The sequence below is a fragment of the Nyctereutes procyonoides genome, unplaced genomic scaffold (genome assembly GCF_905146905.1).
Source record: "Nyctereutes procyonoides isolate TBG_1078 unplaced genomic scaffold, NYPRO_anot_genome, whole genome shotgun sequence".
Classification (NCBI taxonomy): Eukaryota; Metazoa; Chordata; class Mammalia; order Carnivora; family Canidae; genus Nyctereutes; species Nyctereutes procyonoides.
The window spans coordinates 31,705,464-31,717,718 of NW_026575132.1; the positions used below are offsets into that span (position 1 = coordinate 31,705,464).

General features: G+C 50.9%; 1 protein-coding gene across 1 annotated transcript in view; it reads right to left on the reverse strand.

Moving 5' to 3' along the window:
- ARHGAP22 (Rho GTPase activating protein 22) overlaps positions 1-12,255 on the reverse strand; it is a 143,390-nt gene that overhangs the window by 21,350 nt on the left and 109,785 nt on the right. The window contains exon 4 of the mRNA XM_055345011.1: positions 8,448-8,576. Within this exon, the coding sequence (XP_055200986.1) occupies positions 8,448-8,576 (129 nt within the window). The remainder of the gene's footprint in view (positions 1-8,447; positions 8,577-12,255) is intronic.

Consider the following 12,255-nt stretch of genomic DNA (forward strand, 5'->3'; position numbering starts at 1 on the left):
CTCCTGGATGAGTTGGGATATGAAGCAAGCAGCACTGGGGAGAAGTGGTCCACTAAGATCTCAAACTCCACCACTGCTGGCCCAGGCTAGGTCAGTGACCTTTCATCCTGAACCTGATTGTGCTTTGAGGGCCTTCCTTTGGAGAGGTCATTCTAGCAAACAGCAACCTCTGCTGGCTGGACTCAAGAGGTTGCATTGTATCCCTCCAAGTTGTCTCAAGGCTGGGATTGTCTCCATGTCAAGTGTCCTGTGGCTTCTGGAAGCTGCATTTCCCCCCTCTTCTTCTGTCTTCCATGTGATTTCTGAGGAACTGAAGAGGGAGAAAAGTGGCTCCAGGAGGCCAGAGGGAAGTCTCCAGTGGCCTGCAAAAGCCACACAAGTGGGCTGGGGCAACGAAGCTGTGATGCCACTGCAGGCCTGCTGTCTGGCCCCTCGCGCCCATCCCCAGCACAGGGCAGTCACTGGGGGCGGCGTTCCTGAGTAGAAAGCTGGGTTCCCAGCCCCAGGATGACGGCTCTCTGCTGCCACTTTCCAGGTCAGGACAAAGGGCTTCTGGGCTGCACTAGGCAGGACAGGACTAGACTGGTCTGTGAGCAGGACAGTTGCGGTGCTCTTAGTTACTGAGCACTAACCCCCAGACTCCTGCATCCAGCTGCCCACACAGCACCTGCCCTGGTTTAAGGACAAATAACACCCCAGGGATGCCTGGGTGGCTCAGTGGTTGAGCGCCTGCCTTCAGCTCAGGGCATGATTCCAGGGTCCTGGGATGAAGTCCCACATCAGGCTCCCTGCCTCTCTGTGTCCTTCATCAATAAATAAATCTTTTAAAAAATCCCAACAGACACCCCAAACTCTGATGTGTCCCAATGGAACTGCGGTCTTGCCGCAACTCCCAAACACACTCTACACTGAGTCCTTCTGTCTTGGCTAATGACAGCTCTGTCCCCACAGCCACCCATCGAGCCCTTGGAGTTGACCTGCCTGCTCCCACTCTCACACCCCCATCCAGTCCTTGTCAGTCTGATTTCCAGAACAGTCTCAGAACGTGCTGACTTTCACCGTCACCCACCAGAGAGAAAGCGCCCTTGTCTCTTGCCTGGAGCAACTCGAATATTTGTGTCCTGGCTTTGCCTTATCGTCCCTCAAGAGTTAGCAGTCAGAATGGCCCTTTCCAGCTGTAGATCAGATGCCGTCACTCCTCAGCCCAAAGCCCTCCAATGTCCTCCTGCCCCTTTTACTTCAGAGTGAGAGCCAAAATCCCTATAGGGGTGTAGGAGGCCTGGGCGGCAGACTCCTCCCCATGTGCCCTGTCCCTTGCCCTTCAGGCCCATCTGCCTCCATGCTGGTTCAAGACCACATCAGACGTGCTCCACCGTGGCCCAGGCTATCACCTCGGTCCCGGACATCCTGGCTGGTGTTCTCACCTCCCAACACTGTTTGAATGTCCCACCCTCCCCACTGTATTTAAAACTGCTGTCTATATTTCCTTTGATAGCACTCACCGCCTTCTAAAACACAGAGGTTCACAGGACGTGGGCCCCAGGCCAGCAGCACTAGGAGAAGCTGGGAACTTGTTCGAAATACAAGCTCTAGGACATCCCCCAAGTGAGCAGGAAGGAACCAGCAGTGTGTTTTCACAGGCCTTCCTCTGGGTGACTCGGATGCCCGCTAACGCTGGCAAATCACAGCTCTGTACCTGTGATTTACTATCCTGGTGAGTGGCCGTCTTGAGTGGGACAGAAGGTCCCTCTGATCTTTTTTGCCCTGTCACATCCCCTGCCTATGCAGGATAGATGTGCTGTGTTTGCTGAATGAATCAGGGCCACCTAGTGCTGAGGGGTTGCTGAGCACTCTGCATCTATCTTCTCTCTTAAAGATACTCTCATTCCCATTTTGCAGAAAAAGGCACAGAGAGGGTAACTGGCATACCCAGGGTCACACAGCAAGCAAAGGACCAAGCCAGATCACATCAGCCCACAGCCCGATGCTGAAGTCTGTGCGCATACTGCCTCCTCTCAACCACGGGTGCAACTGGTGTCACCATGCACCTTCCTCTCCACATCAGATCCACCTCCGAGGGGCTTGTAGTTGTCTTTGGATTCCAGGCAGCCCTGCCTCTCACAGTGAGCTGGTTCGGAGGGGCTACCCTGGGTCCCAGAGCTGGCCACAGAAATCCAGACATCCACGGGACAGCGCTACCCTCTTCACGAGATCACGCCTTCCAATCCATGAACACATGTCTTTGCATCCATCTGGGTCTGTTTCCATTTCTTTCAAACTATGTTTTGTGACTTTCAGAGTAGGAAGTTTTATACTTCTTTTGTTAACATTGATTCCTAAGTATTTTTTTCTTTCGGATGCTACTGCAAATGAAGTCTTCTTAATTTTATTTTCAGTCTGCTCATTGCTACTGAACAGAAATATGATTGATTTGTGCATACTGACCTTACATCTGCAGTCTTGCTGAATTTTTTATGACTTCTAATTGTTTTCTAGTGGATTTCTTAATATTTTCTGTACAGGAGATCATGTTATCTGCAAATAAGAAACACGTTTATTTCCTTCTTTCTTTCTAATCTGGATGCATCTTATGTCATTTTCTTGCCTAAGTGCTCTGGCTACAGCCTCCAGCAGAGTGCTGAACAGAAGTGAAACTGAGAACCCATGCCTTCTTCTAGATCTCAGAGAAGGATCCCGTCTTCCTCCATAAGTATAATGGTGCATGTGGGTTTTCTGTAGATGCCCTTTATCAAGTTGAGGAATTTCCTTTCTATCCTTATCCCTAGGTCTTTGAATGTTTTTATCATGAGAGGGAGCCAAATTTTATTACAGGCTTTCTCCATGTCTCCTGAGGTATCACGTGGTTTTTGTCTTTTCTTCCATTGGTGTATTACAAGTGTTGATTTTCAGATGGTAAACCACCCTTGCATTCCTGGAATAAAGCTTATTGGCTGGGATGCCTGGGTGGCTCAGCGGCTGAGCGTCTGCCTTCAGGTCAGGGCTTGATCCTGGGGTCCTGGGATCGAGTCCTACATCGGGCTCCCTGTGTGGAACCTATTTCTCTCTCTGCCTGTGTCTCTGCCTCTCTCTCTCTGTGTCTCGCAACAATAAATAAATTTCAAAAAAAAATCTCATTTGGTCATGGTGCACAATCCTTTTGTGTATTGCTGGATTCAATTTGTAAGCATTTTGTCGAGGATTCTCGCATCTAGATTCAGAAGAGCTGTCAGTGCTCCAGCCGGTCTTCTCTCCTGCTGTACCATCAATCTTTCGCATTGCTGTTTTGTCTCCTGACTTAGAAAAGCAAAACAAAAGCCAATCCTCTCTTTACCTGACTTTCCCTCCAGCTCCTGCCCCATTTATCTCTCCCTTTACAACGAACTTCTTGAAACAGTTTTACTGTAACAGTTCGTGACAGTTATTGTCACGCTCCAATACCCTCCTCTTACCCTTTTCATGCCCAGCATTCTCATCTCCGGCTCGCCACCAGAGCCATACACCCAGGTCGGCGGAGCTGTGCTCAAAGTCCGCTCTCTTCCACTTCATCTGTCGATGGTGCTCGCTATCACTGTTCCTTCCTCCCTAGACATTCTCTTCACTCAGCCCTGGGTCCCCAGCTCACTCCTAGCTCCACTCCTCACTTCTGAACCGCTTCTGCTGGCTCCTCCTCTGCCCCTGATGTCTAACGGATTGCAGCTCAGAGCTCAGCCCTGGAGCCCTCCGCTCGTTCCACGGTGTGTCGCCCAGCCTCATGGCCTCAAACTCCATGCATGGTCAACAGCCCCCAGATTCTCCAACCCAGTCCTCTCTCCAATTCTCTACCCTTAAATGTTTAGCCACCTGCTGGACATGTATACTTAGGTCTCTAATGGGTATCTCCGACTGAGCCCCAATGCGATCTCTCAGTCTTCATTCCAAACACTGTACTTCCTGTGGTTTTTCTCATCTCAGTCAATGGCTAATTACCCTGACTCATTCTCTATGTGTTTCTCCCATTCCAGCAGGGAAACATGACTGCCTTTACCTTAACATATATCAAGAATCCAGTCACTTCTCATCACCAGTAGCATCTAGAGCCAAGCTGCTGTCATCTCTCACTGGCATTATTGTATAATGAGCTCCTAACTGGTCTCCCTGTTTCACTCTTTGATCTGTTCTCAACACATGGCTGGAGGGATCCTGTTAGAACCCAAACCAGGCCCTGCCACTCTGTTCAAAACCCACCCATGGCACCACAGACCTCAGGAAAAGCCAGAGTTGTCACCGTGACGATAAGGCTCTACTGATTTACACCTCATTGCCTCTTTGACCTGTTTCCTGCTCTCTCCATCTTCACAGAGTCTGTTCCAGGCACACTGGCTTCCTTGCTGCTCTTCCAACACAGAGGCTGCTGCCTCTGCCTCCAAAACTCTCCGCCCAGATATACATGCAATTCACTCTTTCATCTCCTTTACTCAGAGGTCATGAAATTCCGACCCCCATCACTCTCACCTGCTCTCCCCACCTTACCTTTCTCCACTGAGCACATCATTGTCTAATCTGCAACGGGCTTCTTTATCCTACCTGCTACCTATTTTCTCTTCTAGAGTGTGCACTTCACAAAGGAGGGCAGGGACCTTGTCTGTCCTGCTCACTGCTGTATTCCTCGGCCCCTAGAACACATCCTTAAGTGAATGAGTGACTAGCAGAATGAATGAAATGAATGAATGAATGAACGAATGCCCAGACAAGAGGCCCTACAGTTGGGGACTCCTCTGGGCAGGCCATTGACTGTAACAGGCTCTGCTGAGCCCGTGCACCTGCCCCCAGGTCTCTCGGTGGGGACGGCCAAGCTCTCCCCTGACGGTGGCAGGTACACTGCCCACTCCTGTCTGTCAGAGGTGGCTGCTCTCTGCCAGAACAAACAGCTTGAAAGGGCTCACAGACTCCCTGATTTGTAGTGAAAGAAGGACTGATCCCCCAAGCCTCCCTTCCAGGGGAACCCAGGCTAATAACAGCTTTGCCAGGAAGCCTGCGGAGGCTGCTGAGCCCACCTGCCAGTGCCCACTGCTTGTCCAGACATGTGAGCCATTGCTACCCCCTGGGATTTCTGCATTTCCTCTATGCTTCAGGTAGAAGGGAGGTAAGCACCTTTGATGACGGTTCCCGTTTTAATTCTTACAAGCCCTTCAGCACACAGCCTGGGCAATTTGATAAATGCCAGGGGCCTGAGGGAGGGTCAGATCTGGGGTCTAATGTGGGATTCTGCAAAGGGTCCCAGTTGTGGGCAAGCACAGAGGAGGAAGGGAGGAAGGGGGCAAGAGAAAGACACAGAGAGAGAGAAAGAGAGAGACATGTGGCCGGAAGACAGCACCCTATGTTGATGGGCTGTGCCAGTGCCCTGCATGGTCTGAGTCAAAGCCCGGTGTCCAGGGTCAGAACATCCACCCCCATTTCTCAGCCTTGCTCCCTGACTAGCTGGGATGTCTTAGACAAGTTTTGTAGTCTCTTTGGCCTTCAGTTTCTCCTTATTTTTTTTAATATTTTATATACTGAAATATATGTAACATCCAGAAACGTACCTAAGGCATCTATGTATAGATTAACACATTATTATAAAATGAAGCCTATGTAGCCAGGGCTACTACCCTGACTTGTACAGCATTCATTTCCCTGCCTTTCTGTATTTCTACTGCCTAATTACCTATCTCCAAGTAATACAGTTTCCTTCTCCCCTATTTTTATAACTTCACAGAAATGGAATCATCCCTATAGCATGTTCCTGGGCTTCCCTTGTCCCATGGTATGTCTACGATTCATGCATGTTGCTAGGTAGACCTGTAGTTAATTCTCCCTCATTGCTGTAGCATTTCTGCTGCAAGGGCAAGTCATCTGCATTTATCCATTGTATTGTTCCTAAACACTGGGTTGGTATCAGGCCATCATGAGTAAGGCTGCTGTGAACATGTGACATGTATAAGTCTCCAGCATCTCTGTCATGTTTTTTTTTTTTTTTTTGAGAGAGAGAGAGAGAGCATGGAGAGAGTAGCAGAAGGGGAGAGAAAATCTCAAGCAGACTCCACCCTAAGCGCAGAGCTGGACATAGGCTCAATCTTACGACCCTGAGATCATGACTTGAGCCAAAATCGAGAGTTGGATGCTCAGTTGACTGCACCAGCCAGGTGCCCCTTTGTGCATATATTTCCACCTGGGACATGCCTAGCAGTGGATCTGTGGGGGCCTAGGTGTGCGTAGCATGAACGTTCACAGGTAATGCAGGTTTCCCTAGTCATACATGCAGTGCCTATAGCTCTCTGTCCTCGTCACCACTGCAAACCACCTGCCTTCCTCTTTTAATCTTTCAGGTGGTGACTGCCCTGATCACTAGCAAGGTTGAGCACCACTGCCCGTGCTCACGGGGCATGAGGATGTGTCTGGGTGAAAAGCCTGCTCAAGTCTCTTGCCCAAGCCTCTACTGGCTTGTCTGTCTCTGCCTTACTGATGTACGGGAGTTTGAAGAATAAGTTGTTTGTTTGGGGTGTGTGGCAAACACCTTCTCCCACCCTAAGAAGCTTGTCTTTTCACTTTCCTGGTCTACCTTTTAAAAACAGACACTCTTCCTTCTGTGAAGTATAATTTATGAACCTTTTCCTAAAAGATGAATGACTTTTGTAACTCCTGCAAAAAATCTTTCTGTCCCCTAAGATTGTGACGATGTTCTCCTTTCCCCCCCTGTGTCCACGGTGGCACCTGTCATAAATCAATATCCAGAGGCACAAGGGTTTGCTCCTGGGCTCTGCTCTGTTCTAGGGGCTCAATTTCCACCACCCTGCATTGAAGGACATCTGTGAAGGCTGCAGAAATCCCCGGATGGGCTTAGGGTCTTTGGGTGGGAGGTGCCACAGTCATGAGCAGGCAGGGAGGCTGTGGCCAACACTGTGAGGCTGTGTATGCTGCACAGGGAAGAAACGGACTCTCAAAGTTCTGTCGACTGTGCTACATGAAGACTCACGGTTCTAGGAAAGGTGGCCAGGTAGGCCGCAGCCAGGAGGGGCCGAGGAGAGCTGGTGAGGCACGGGGTGAAGAAGGGGCCCAGCCTGTCGGGCACACTGGTCTGGAGATGGGTTCTGAGCCCCCCGAGGTGAGCCTGTGCCCAGCCTGGACTGTACACTCCCAGACACCTGGGGGAACAGGAGACATCACAAGCCAGCAGCTCCTGGTCTCCGCATTCAGCCCAGCCAGCAGGTGACCCCTTCTCAAAGCTCTTCTCATGATGACCATGGAGGGACACCAACCTACAGAGACAGCAGCTGCACAGCCGGGGGCCAACCTTCCCTTCTCTTGCACCCCATGTCCCTCAGCAAACCCAGCAGCTCTGCCTTCAGAATACACCTGTGGCTGGTAGCTCTTCACCATCTCCTCCATGCCCAGGCCAGCCTGCACTTCCCATTGCCCCAGTCTGATGGCTGTCTCAGCCTGCTGTATCTCCTTATCTCTCTCTGCTCCACCTCTCACATGGCAGCCAGAGGGCCCTTTACAAATCCCAGTCAGGTCATGTCTATCTCCTGCTCAGAGCCCTCCTTGATGCCCCATCACTTTAGAACAAAGTCTAAGATCCCCACCACATGCCCAAGGCTCCAGTAACATCTCCTGTCCTCATATCCTAAGACCCGCTGGCCTTCCTGAGATTCTGTGTTCACATCTCTCATTCCTGCCTCAGGGTCTTTGCACTTGCACTTCTGACTGAATGTTCCTCACCCGGCATTCCCCTGGCCCTCCTGGCCATTTCCCTGAGCTGGCTGGGCTACAGCATCTAACACAGCATCCCCTATCATCCTACTTAGCTTGACTTCATTATGTTTCTCTCTACTCAACATCATGTGACACCTCTACTTGCCTATTGTCTATCTCTTGCTGGGCGAAGGATGGGACGGGAGGGTAGAGGAATCCTCTATCTCGCTTATCACTGAATTCCTAGTGCCTGGAATACGACTGGGTACATCTCAGTCATCCGATAGGTGGTTTTAATAAAGGTGTAAATGAGTAAATGGCAAGTGCAGCTCTCAGATCAGGAAGAGGGTGCAGGCTGTGAGGGCAGCGCCACGGCCCCGTGTGGCTGCAGTGAGGCACGGCAGAGGGAAGGGCACCGTACCTAGTGCACACCACATCATGAACACCTACCCAGCATGGTCTCGATGCAGGGAGGCGAGCACGCACACACCCCAGGACTCTAGTAGGCAGAGGGCATGTTTTGATTCCCCTGCTGCTGCCCACCTGGTACCCAGGAGGTGTGATTCCTGAGGGCTGGCAGCCGGGGAAGTGAGCGTGGTCTACACGCTGCCAGCGCTTGGGACACAGACAGTGAGCCCTGAGTGAGAGGGGTCATACGGGCTCCATGCAGGGTGGAGGGGCATGATTACCTGAAGGCAAGGGTTCTAGAGGGTGAGCATGAGATCTACGGGCAGTACCTCCGCCAAGTGGGGCCCAGATGACCCGGCGGATGGCCTGCACCCAGTCCTCCATGTCACGCTGGGAACTGGCCATGAGTAGGAGCGCCTCCGGGTTGGCCGGCACCTTCTCCCGCTCCCCGACACCACCTGCAAGACAGGGAGATACAGGCTTACTGCAAGGCCCCTGTGTGGACAGCAGGGTGCGCCTCCCACCCCGATGCCTAGTAGCCTCTTCTTCCCTGCTGGGGGACAAGGCCCCTCTCCCAGCCCTGCCCTCCATGGCAGGCTGCTGGTTCTGGATTTTGAACACCCACCCTTCACACTTCACGTGTCTGCCTTGGGGGCCCTCCCAGGTTTCGATGTTCAGCCTTGCTCTTTGTTGTATTTCCACATCAAACCAGAAATCATTAGAGCCCTTCCGCCCCCTCCCCCCCCACACACACACAGTTAGGGAAAAAGCAGATTTGAGGCTAGCTGGGAGAAGTTCATAACCCAGAGCAGCCTCGCTATGTATTCTTTTTTTTTTATTTTTTTAATTTTTATTTATTTATGATAGTCTCACACACACACACACACACACAGAGAGAGAGAGAGAGAGAGAGAGAGAGAGAGAGAGACAGAGACATAGGCAGAGGGAGAAGCAGGCTCCATGCACCGGGAGCCCGATGTGGGATTCGATCCTGGGTCTCCAGGGTCGCGCCCTGGGCCAAAGGCAGGCGCCAAACCGCTGCGCCACCCAGGGATCCCCCTCGCTATGTATTCTGTTTTAAATCAGCTTTCTTCTACCTCCTCAGGACGCAGGGCAGCTTCACTCTGTGCTTTTACCTCAGGCTCTGACATGACAGCCTGCCTTCCTCAGCTAGCCTGAAGGTGAGACCTGGTTCTCCAGAAGTAGCAACATCACAGAGGCTTGATATTAAACCAGCATGGAGCCAAACGCTCCGGAATTCTCCACCTATCCCTACTCACAGCTAGACATTGGACTGTTACCTAAGGATGGAAGGACAAGAAAACTCAGACTGATGTTCATGAGGTGACCTTTCCTCTAAGGCAGCTTCAGTGCTTCTTACATTTTCATATGTAAGTGAATGGATCTTTGGGATGTACCCAAAATGCATCTGTACTGAACTTTATAGGACTGAAGCAGTGTTCAAGAACGATCTTGTCTTTGTTCATCCCCAACATCCTGCACTATGTAACTCCCCCATCTACTTGGCTCTGGCCCCAGAGCCTCAGACCCTCAGCAGGACCATCTGCAGTTGGGGTGTGAGTCCCAGGGCCCTGGGTTCTTGAGGGCATGGGGCAGCAGCTAGGGAGAACTGTGAGACCCGGCACACCCCTTGTGAGAGCCTGCAGCCCCAGGCCAGAGACCCGACAGGAGCAAGTGCTTCCTGAGTGCCTGATACTGGCCTGGGACTCTTCTAGAAGCTGCAGACCCTTAGGTGGACAAGACTGAAGGACACACCAGCCCCCCTAGGACTCTTTCATCTTTGCAAAGACTCTGTGGTCCTATTACTTCCTGCATTTTACAGGCGAGGAAAGGGAGGCACAGAGGGATTAGGAATGTGCTTGAACTCAACACAGTTACTACACAGTAGGGCCTGGAATTCCAAGGCCCCCGCTCTGGGCTCTGACCCAGCCCATGCTCTTGTCGCCACTCATGGACAAGGCAGCCCACATGGGCCAGTCTGACAGCGGTCATGGCAAAGCCCCCAAGGACCTCAGAGCGGAGGGCAGGGCTCTGAGAGCTAGAGCCCAGATGGGCTGTGTCCTCACCGATGGGATGTGTGGCATCCTGGCAGACCAGGAGGCTGGAGAGGCCCGTGTGTCCCAAAGCTCAGGAGCAAGCTTGTGGCGAGCAAGGAGACAAGGAGACAAGCTCGTCAGTTGCCTAGGATGCCTTCTGGAGCCTTCTCTGCACACACAAGCCCTGCTCCTTCAGGCCCACACAGCCACTGGGCAGCAGGGCTGCAGAGGCGGAGGGGAGTGGAGCCGGGGCAGAGCCCAGAGACAGAGAGGCCATGCCGGTGACTCGGTGGCCTGCAGTGGTCACCCCATAGCACAGGGTGGGGGCACTGCCACTGAGGTGGGGAAAGTGGGGAGGGGAAGCCGGATGCCAGCAGGGAGCTTTTCTACAGAAGCTTCTCTGAACCGGTGTCTCAAGATGACTCAGGAGAAAGAGATCTAGGACTCCAAGAATTTGATGCAGTTACTTGCTTATCCTAAATAAAGCCTCACTTTTGTACCTCATCTTGACCTCTCGTTTTAAATCCTTTTCCCTTAAGAGAGCCACTCATGTCCCATATGCTTCATTCAAGTTTCCCACCAAACTTGGACCCATCACACCCAGAGCTTGGCAGGAGCGCTCATGTACAGCTGTGCCCCGGCCTAGAGTCCTGCCCCAATGACGCTCTAAGCCGGCTCGTGTGTTTATTTCTGCATAGTTTCATATACCTACCTTCAGCTTTTTAAGAAACAGCCACACCTGATTTCCCAAGTGACGTCACCGCTACATTCCTGCCAGCGCACACCGGAGTTCCAGGAGTTCCACTTCTCGCCAGAATGTCTTCATCTGGTTCTGGTACCAGGGCACTCTGGCCTCACAGAATAAGCTGGTAACTATTTCCTTCTTTTTATTTTTTTGGAAGAGTTCATGTACAATTGCTATTTATTTCATACTTTAAAAATTTGATAAAATGCAATGGTAACGCCACCTAGACCTGGAGTTTTCTTTGTGGGAAGGTTTTTAATAACAAATCCAATTTCTTTAATATATACATGTGGGCAGCCCCGGGTGGCTCAGGGGTTTAGCGCCACCTTCAGCCCAGGGCATGGTCCTGGAGACCCAGGATCGAGTCCCACATTGGGTTCCCTGCATGGAGCCTGCTTCTCCCTCTGCCTGTGTCTCTGCCTCTCTCTCTCTCTGTGTCTCTCATGAATAAACAAATAAAATCTTTTAAAATATGTGTGTGTGTGTGTGTGTGTGTGTGTGTGTGTGTTTCTTCTTGAGTGAGCTTTGGTAGTTTGTGTTTTTCAATTAATTTCTTTCATCTTAGTTGTTACATGTATTGGAAGAAAGTTATCTATAAAACATCCTTATTATCCTTTAAATATCTGAAGAATCTGTAGTAATGTCACCTCTCATTTCTGATGGCAATTGTATCTTCTTTTTTCCCCTCTGATCAGTATTGCAAGAGACTTACCAATTTTTTTGATCTCAAAAACCTAGCTTCTTGTTTTATAGATTTTGTTTAATATGTTTCTGGTTAGCAAATTTTTTTAAAAGATTTTATTTATTTATTCATAGACACACAGAGATATGAGAGGCAGAGACATAGGCAGAGGGAGAAGCAGGATCCATGCAGGGAACCCGACGTGGGACTTGATCCCGGGGCCTCCAGGATCACACCCCTGGCTTCAGTCGGCACTAAACCGCTGTGCCACTGGGGCTGCCCAGCAAATTTTTTAAAAGATTTTATTTATTTATTTGAGAGAGACAGAGCATACCAGTGAGGGGAAGGGAGCAGAGGGAGAAGCAGAACTCCCCCCTGAAAAGGGAGGCCCACTGGAGGCTCGATCATGACCTGACCCCAAGGCAGAGATGCTTAACCAACTGAGAGACCATCAGGCGCCCCAGCAAACCTTTAAAGGGCTAGACAGTAAATATTTTAGGTTGTAAGGCCATATGGTCTCTTCCATAACCACTCACTCTGCTGTTATAGCTAAAAAGCAGCCACAGACAATATGTAAACCAAAGGGCACAGTTGTGTTTGTGTAAAGCTTCATTTCCAAAAAGAGGGAACCAACCACAGGTTGTAGTCTGCAA